This window comes from Anoplopoma fimbria, chromosome 4 (assembly GCF_027596085.1).
Source record: "Anoplopoma fimbria isolate UVic2021 breed Golden Eagle Sablefish chromosome 4, Afim_UVic_2022, whole genome shotgun sequence".
Taxonomy (NCBI): Eukaryota; Metazoa; Chordata; class Actinopteri; order Perciformes; family Anoplopomatidae; genus Anoplopoma; species Anoplopoma fimbria.
Genome location: NC_072452.1, coordinates 14,331,265 through 14,340,408, shown reverse-complemented (window position 1 = coordinate 14,340,408; position 9,144 = coordinate 14,331,265). Strand labels below are relative to the sequence as shown.

The 9,144-nt window shown below is 40.2% G+C and overlaps 1 protein-coding gene across 1 annotated transcript in view; it reads right to left on the bottom strand.

Moving 5' to 3' along the window:
- The window catches only part of ahnak (AHNAK nucleoprotein), a 33,417-nt gene that overhangs the window by 20,494 nt on the left and 3,779 nt on the right, over nt 1-9,144 (bottom strand). Inside the window, exons 2-5 of the mRNA XM_054598181.1 lie at nt 5,357-5,420; nt 648-700; nt 349-505; nt 15-238 (exon numbers count right to left, since the gene is read on the bottom strand). Coding sequence (XP_054454156.1) covers nt 15-238; nt 349-505 — 381 coding nt within the window. The 5' untranslated portion in view covers nt 648-700; nt 5,357-5,420. The remainder of the gene's footprint in view (nt 1-14; nt 239-348; nt 506-647; nt 701-5,356; nt 5,421-9,144) is intronic.

The following is a 9,144-nucleotide window of genomic DNA, read 5'->3' as shown; positions in this document are numbered from 1 at the left end:
AAAAAATAACTTACAAGGATGATGTCTGGACTGGAACCTCCTAACCTGCTCTTCCCTTCCCATGTGAGGGTGCTGATTGGTGAACGACATGGTGTGCTCAAGGGCGAGCAGTAGGGGGATTTTTCTTTGTTTTGTAGTTTCAGTCCAACCTTGTGGCAGCCCAATGTCTTTAGTAGGTCAGCTCTTTCTTCTGAACTCATGTTATCAAAGTAGACAGTGGCACCCACAATCTGGTCACCTATGAATTTTGTAGAGACAGCGGTAAACATCTGTTAAGAATACTAGTCAGCATGTGGGTGTGACACACATTACTTCAAACTTGATTTGAGAAAAAAAAAGATTTCCAACCTTCATATACGTTTCCACACCGTGCTGCAGGTGACTCTCCTTTCACCTCCTTGATAAAGATCTCTCCTCCACTTGTCTGTTCAATGGTCAAGCCAGTTTTGTCTGGGCCCTCCCAATCTGGAAAGAGCACCTCTCTGGTTTCCTCCTCTTCAGCCATCTGCAAACATAACCATACAAATAATGTGTTTGAGAGAAACATCATAAGGTAGTTGGCAGGAACTTACAGTATATGAATATTCACCAAGGTATACATAATATATGGAAAGAAGATGAGATTTATTATGACTTTTATAAAATACCTTGTTTTGCTTTACTCTATTTTAGCCCTGGTGTGTTGGAAACTCTATCTTTCCTGGACAAAGAAAAAAAAGAAAAACCATTAAGACAAAATGTTGAGTATAATGCATCACTTTATGTTCACAAAGTTATTTATTCCAGACAAGTTCTTCTTTCACTCTTAAAATGAATCCAAAAACTAAACATTTACCCACCCAACTGTCAATAGGTTCAGCTTGTAGGACCAAATGGCGAACACTAGATGGTGGTAAAAACCCTTCCAGAAAACACGGCATCTACCCCCTCCCTTCCTCCTGTGCATTATGTGTTTTGGAAATTTGGTTGGAGTCAGACCACACCCTGCCCTGAGGAAAGCAGCCCAATCGTGCGCCTACACCCATGCTCCAATGTCAATAGAGAGAACAATGATGGTTAAAGCTGCCTTGCGTTATGAAAACACACAGAAGTGCGGACATGTAACTGTAACACATACGCCAGTATGTTGGGTTCATGTGTTCTCTTTTAAACACATGCATATCCACAAACAGTACTTTAATACTTAAATAAGAACACATTTGTAAATGCTCTCACACACACAATACATAGTAAACTTTTTATTCTGTTCATTAATGATAGCTACAGTTCAGTTTCAATCTAGGTTGACCTTTTGGTAATTGTTTTCATGGCTACCATTGCATCACAAATTAGATCACCTTTAAGGTTTTCTCAGTGATACAAAATCAAATCATATTACTTACTGGGTGTGGTCATTCAACTTTACTAGATATTGTTGGTTTAATTACCATTTTCCCTTTCAACAATCAAACAATAATGTAACAATTCACCATATTTTCTATTCTATCAGTTTATATCAAGCCAACTTACAGGTATGTTTAGCTTTTCTGTAACGCTCTATCTTTATGTGTGCTGCAGTGAACATATTTCCAACCATCACAAAGATAATCCCTTTTTTTTTTTAATCCGTCTCAACCCAGCCTCCTCAAACATGCTGCTCTTTGATCAGACAAACCATTGTTTCATTATTAACAAACTCTCCACAACCCACACCTTCAATTACACAAAGCTGTCTGAGCGTTGTGTCTCTACCTAGTCAGTAATGGTTTGAATGTTGTAACATTCCATTCCTTTTGTTAAAACTGTAGTGCAAAGTGATATATTTTGTTGTTGTTAATAGTCTCATTTAAAAAGTTAAGGTTGTTCCGTGTGCTTTGTTTTCATCCAATGCTAGAGCATTTGACTTGATTATACTAACAGCAGTTAGTCATTATTTGACAAAATTGAAACACGTTTTTTTTTGCTGAATACTGTCACATCATAACAAAGTTGGTTGTATTACCATAGTCATTTTAATGAAAGAACCATTCTGCTGCTGTCTGGTACAGCTTACCACATCAAACTTTGCAGACATTCAGTAGGTTTAAGGAAATTGTCTGTTTGCCTGTAATCAGCCGAAACAAATGGCAAAAGCCTATGCACAGGATGGCACAAGACAGGATACGAACAGGATATGAGTCATAGCGGTGACTGGTTGCATGTGTCTTTATGGGGAGGTCTTGACAACGTGAGTCCAACTTGCAAACGGATGCTAGAAGCTCTTTACTAGTTTTATCACAGTGCACCATACTTATTCAGGGCATTGAAAAAAACAACTTCTGGGTGGTCAGCTTCACACTTCATGCATGCGTTGGGGTTGTCAATTATGCCTTTTTTCACTTCTATCTATATCTCTTTTGATCTGTTTCACTTGGCTTGTCTTGACTCTATCTTTACCCTGAGATAAGCAGAACACCTTTAAGACCATTATCGAAGGTGATGACATGTAGTTGGATTGCTGAGATAATACATAGTAAACCGTCGGTGATCATATAAGAAAAAAATGTTTTAGGGTAATTAAGACTTTCTCTTTTTAGGAAAACTGAGTTGTCCTTCAAATTTCAATCTGAGAAATAATTACTAAAAAACACAATAACACATTTTTCACTACTGTTTTGCACCACAGTAAATAACATGATTACCCCAGTAAGCCTCCCTTCCCCATTCACTGAAGCTGCCACACTGCTCTGCAAGATAACAAGCTGCTGGGAACAAGAGAAACCTGAGGCCAAGATAAAGAAACAGCTGTTTGAAAAGGGTTGATATTAAGCATTACTCGGTCAACGGCCATCTGGAACTCTCACCACACTGCCAGTTTACACTAATTTAAACAAATGAGAAGGTTAAAAGAAGACGCCACTGATGTTTTGGCTTGTTCACTGGGACTTTAAACAATATGCTGTAGCTTGTGGTGCATGTAGCTCCTTGTGTAAATGTGGACGCGTGTGATTGTGTGTGAGAGATAGAGACAAGTTTGTTTCATGATAATCACGTAATTGTATCCCAACCATTAACACATTATCGTATTTTTTTTTTTTTTAAAGTTAGGGTGTGTGAGAAAGCATTAATAAACAAACAGTATGGAATGACAAGTTGTTTGCAAACTGGTCTCCCTAGTTGGCTGCAACCTGTCCAAGGTCACACAACAAGCAGTACACCAATTAACGCAGGTCAATAAATAGACTGGTCCTGCATGATTGGGAATACTGGAAAATGCATGCAATGCTTTAGGGTAATTTTAAGCCTGCTCTCTAAAATAGCCTTTTGCACAGTCTCAGGACTGAACAACAAGAGCCAGGGCCACTGAGAGTGATAATACGATAAGACAGGAATGGTGTTAATGCCAAATATGACACCAACCAGTCCAGGCATTTAAAACCTTATTCTTCTCCCTCGTCCCTCTTATTCATTGTCTCTGTCAGTATGACTTGATTCAAGATAGTAACATGAATCTATTATGACCTAAAGTATTACAGTATCTGCAACATTATAAGCATCAAAAACAGTTAAAATGTGTATGGAGGGGACAAACAAGGCAGTTAACAGTTCCACAAACCCAGCTTTACCCAATTAACTCATAAAGATCAAATTCCACTTAGGTCAACTGACACTGCCAGTTATAGTATCTTAACCAAGCCGAGAGCATTTGAACTGAACCAAAAGAATTTTTGTTTTCCCCATGGGCCACAATGCAGCTCATTTTACAAACCCGCCTCCTCTCTTCATTCAGTCAATGAAAACAGACGAGAATAGCTGATAAACTTTTCACATGATCTTGGTTTCCTCACTTTTTTTCTTTCACATGCTTTTCAGGGCTTGTTGACATTACATTAAACTGTATATCTTCAGTTTCAAACAAGGTACATATTTGTATATAATCTTCAATATCTCATTTCAAGGTATAACCTCAGGACACAACCCTCTTACTTTCTCTCTCTCTCTCTCTCTCCATCTATTTTCTTACATAATTATCTTCCATATTTAAACTTCTTTTCCATTTCCCCACATGATCGGGAGTGAACTATTTGAGCTGTCCCTGTTCTCTAAGCATGGACATATTTCTAGCAGCAAGCCGCAGTGAGGAGCTGAGGCTCGCAGCAATATAGGAGGGAAGGAAGGAACTTAGAGAGAGAAAAAGGGAGATGGAGAAAAGAGGAAATGGTTAAAAGAAAAGAAAGTAAGTAAGGGAGAAAGGAAGAGGAATTGTTGTGAAACTGCTGTGTGAAATGTTAGCATACAAGTTAACAGTAGGATGTGGGAGAAAACATTCCAAGAAGGTTGGAAAATAGAGGGCTATCACTGAAAAGTCTCCTCAGCAGCCTACAAAAACTAGAGGGAATTGTGAATACCGGCTTCCCTCTATATCTTCATTCTTTATGAGTCTCAAGTATAAGAATCCCCCTATTAAGAGAAGCTTAAAATATGCCCTGATATGATTCGATATTGTGTTGTAAACAGATGCTAAATAAATAAGCCTCTGTTCTTGAGATCATAAGACAGGCAGGCAGTCTATGACTCAAAGCAATCAGGCAACATGAGAGTCAGCCAGTCCTCTATTCTTTCTCTTTCATTCGCTGACATGCCTGAGATTGCTGTTCCTGATGTCACATGTCCTTGAATTTGATTGATGATGTCATCAAACACATATTTGTAGATCAAACAAAATTAGATTTTTGCAAGAAGCATTGAAGGAAACCATGGCGGCTTGAGGGAAAAGGGAAACAGATGAGCTCGTTTATCTATCATGTTTTATCATGGCCTGGTATGTGGGTTGAGTAAGGGGGATGTGAGGACAACCAGAGAGACAAAAGCTTCTGTTAACTAGAGTGCAACCACAGAGCTTTTCTGGATACGCCTCTCTTATAGCCTGTCATTGGTCTGCATACGTTTTGGTTTTGGTATAGCTCTACTCTTAAGGAATAAATTGTCCACAGCTGTCAACTTTAAACAGTTAAAACAGTATGGGCTTGGCAGGCCTTTGATTTGTTTCATAAGAACGGGAAAGGGTTTCAAGCGGAACAGGTGGTGTCTGGGGGAGGAAGGAGTGCTGCAAAGAGGAGGCACCGGGAGCAGAAGCAGCCAAGTGTCAGGTTTCCACAAGGCAGACTTTCACAGCTGAATGGTGGTAGAATGACCTTCCAGGTTCAAAGGAGGCTTTGCAACAAACATTCCAACAGAGGTTTGGCGTCTGGCCGCATAATAGAACACTGTTCTAAGGTGACACTGACGGGATGGCCTTGGATTGGAGTGATGGGTGATAAGAAATGTTGTTTTCTTTCAGTAACTTAACCAGATTTTTTTCGTGTGGAACTCTTGCATTTTGTATAAGGACGCTTACCTTGGATTGCTCAAGCAAGGCCAAGGCCTTCAGTCTGATGCTGTGGTTCTTGTATTCTTGGCTTCTGTTGGCAGAGGAACAAAAAAAGGATTGGGATTTAAATAACACGATTAAAATGACTTAAATAACAAGAACAAAAAGTCAATAGGTTTTACCGTTATCATGGGTTATACAAAATAAGCCTACCCTGAATTCATCATGCACAACAACACTCAACATTTCAGACGCATGTATGACAGATAGCAAAACCTATTCCTCACACACAAGTCAGTGTTGCTTTAAAAGGTGTGTCCTAATATGACATAAACCCACATACATCTGGGATTCATTCATGACTTTTCAGCATACATGCTCAATGGTCCTTCCCATGACCAGTCAGAGCATTCAGAGACTTTAACAATCAAACCAAGAGAGGTAGAAGCACCGACACTGGCATGTTATTATGCAAAAGACTCCCTTTAAGTAAATAAAGCCGGCTACTTGTTTGGTGTAGCCCTCACGTCTGCAGAAGAGAAGATAGCCAGTCACACAAAAACAGTATCTATGCAGGATCCAGTTCAGTTTGATGGAATTTGAAATTGAGAGTTAAAAAGAAGCAATTCCAGTTCAAGAGGAATTTGAAAAGGACGTGTAATGTGCTTGTGAATTCCTCTGCCCTAGTTCCATTGCTTGAGAGATGACTGTGAGACAAGACTGCACTCCCAATGTGTATACAAACAGAAATGGACAGATACAAAAGCCAATCAGTCAATTAAAAATGTTGCACCTATATTCAGGATTTAGATTTCTAGTGTCATCCTACATACAAAGTCAGTCTTACTTTAACTTGCTGTGACTAGCCCATAATCTTACTGGACTTCAGAGGATTATTGCTACAACCCATCAGCGTATTGTGAAACAAAGCCTTCTCTTTGTCAGTCTCAGTACAAACAGAACCAGACTTGATGTGTGTACAGACAGGCATCTACCAGTGGGAACATGTCCCTCAGAAGAATTCTTCTGAGACAGGCTCTCCAACCCCATCATTAACCTCCGCCTCCCCAGCCCCCCATATTCAAAATAAATTGCTCATTACTCTGGGAAATGTATGCCAAATGACTGTGTTTTTAAGCGTCAGAACCTACTTCTAATCAGTGTTATTTTGAATACCGATGCTAAACACTAAATGCTATAAAGAGACAGAGAGTAAACATTCAACCAATGGACATTCGAGCAAAGCTTGTAAAACGCTTCAAAGGTTTGCCTAAGAATGGGTTGTTGATTACCTTTTTGAACTGGCCAAATACTGAAATAGATGGGACATAGCTGAGACAAATGCCAGCCAGTTTGTGGTTGTCGTAATGTTTGTGTAGGGAAATTTGCTCCACAGCAGCTGTGTACACCCTCTAACCCATATTCTTGTTACAGAGACGTATTAATCAGACTGCCATGTCGGGAGTCGTTCAGATAAAGGGGTGAACTAAATTAAAAATGCTGATTTTTGTCAAACAATTAATTAAATTACTAAAGTTAATGTGAGATATAATGAGCTGGATCACCAGTGCCCAAAATTAAATAAGATAAAGGGTATTTGACTGTGAAAGAGATACCTATGACATATTTTAGTGAGATTTGCTGGATGGATGTGATTTGTGATGACTTCCAGATACATGACTCAAAAGATAGGAAACACCATCTGTTCTCAATAGCTTGGAGAGGCCATACATCAACACATTTGCATGGCATGCAGAGTAAGGTGAAGTGTGGTCACCTACAGTGGCGAAAGCCAATAAAAACATGTTGAAGAGTAGAAATACCACACCACAGTCCACAAGGTGGATCACGCCGCTCTGCCCCTGTGCTCTGCTTGCAGAGGGAGTAGCTCAGTGCACAGCCCCACCCAGGCCTCCAGTCACACACATTCCTTGATAGAGCCGTAAGGCCAGCTGGAAGGGAGCCCAGCCTCTCCCCACAGTGACTAACTCCAAAGAAATGTCCTCTTTCTCTCTGACTCCAGCCTAATTCTATGCCGCCCACCCAGCACCCTGCCTGAGTGCCCACCCCCTGCCGTCACCCCCAACCTCCAGGTTCTGCTCAAATAAACAAGAACACCACATTCAGTCAGATATGCACGTTTAGGGGCACCCTGAAATACACTCTCAAATAAACACTAAGAAGCAAAACTGGATCCTAATTTTACCATCCAGGTCACCATCATCATCATCATCATTTTAGTTAGCTCTGCCTGTGCACCAAATAGATGCAAAAAACAACACTCTACACCTCACTGTTGTCCAGATACACCCTTTCCCAGTCCCCGTTTCTTCTTCTATGCCATGAGGGTACATACCTGCACAGTTTGACTTGTTTGTGCATAAGTAGGTCACAGTACACTGAAACTGGAAACTGATCAAAGTGGCTGCAGTGACTCCATCATGTTGATTGCCAAATCTAATCAATTTGGTGAACGTAAACAGGGGCAGTGTGACAATGATTAAAGCTCAATTGTAAGTGAATCAGGCACAGTGGTGCTGGTGGGTGATTTGATTAGGAATAAAATAAAAAGGACTCAGTGTAGAGAGGGAAAGAGAGAGACAAGCAGTGACCAAATCAGTTGTGTTGTCAAAACCGAATAGACTCCCTGTTAGTCTCTCTCTATTGTAGTTTGACACAGCAAGTACAAGAAATACCAAAGGAGACACAGCAGGCCCCAGCTTAGGCTAACTCTTCCCTCAAAAACGCAGATAGGACATGCATGTGTGACACATATAAAAGGAATGCACGTCAGAATAAATGGTTCTTTTCTGCACTCCATAGTCCACGTAGCCCTCAACCAAACCACAAGTCCTACATAAACCAAAGCCTGCCCACTGACGCCAACTTGGCCTGCTGCTGATTAAACTATTGTGATTCTGGCAGGATTTGCACAAAATGGAAAAAGTGAAGAAAACTCTTTCAATCCCTTCTCTTGCTTTAACAAGATCACAACGTGAAACATGGGTTGCGATGAGAGTCACCTATATCTTGATCTCATGTAAATTGTAAGCCTAATTTTCATAAAAGTTGAACTGTTCTATACTATATGAGGAAGTAAGTACCGGATAAATCATGGCTCGTATCATTACTTATTGTTCTCTATCACACCTCCTGACATCCAAAGAGGGAGGCTCTCACTTTGAATTTTCTCTCCCGGGGTTTCTTCCATTTTTTCCTTATGCGCTAATGTTTTCACAGGAGTTTTTCCTTGTCTTCTTAGGGACTTAGGTTGCATCACAAACTGCTGCCGTTGTGGGACTGTACACCCCACTGAGACATTATGTGTGATACTGGGCTATACAAAAGAAACAACAGTAACATTTTGTTCTGAAATGACAAGTGATCCTGGGCTGGTGCCTGTGGGCAGTTTCAGAGCCATCATTGAGAAACTAACATAGTAAAAAATGGACGATGACAAGCAGAGCTGCAGAATAACTGAGTTTAGGGTGCAAAATGGCAGAGAGAGATAAAGAGGACAATAAAGTTCACACAGTTCTGCCACAAAAATAAGATATCAATAGCAACTTATAGGCCATGTCACATAAAAGCCCAACTTTAACTCACTTTAGTTTGTCATCCACAGCTGTTGTTTGAACAAGCACAAATGCAAGTGCATTCATGGAGCAGTAGACAAGAAGGTTAAGAGGAGGGCTGGATGGCAATCATAGCAGCAGAATGTATATATAGACATAAGACTTCCTTAGCTGTAGAGCTTGTAGCATAACATAGCATTAGTATATGTATTCATACTTAGTATTTCATCCACAGCACAT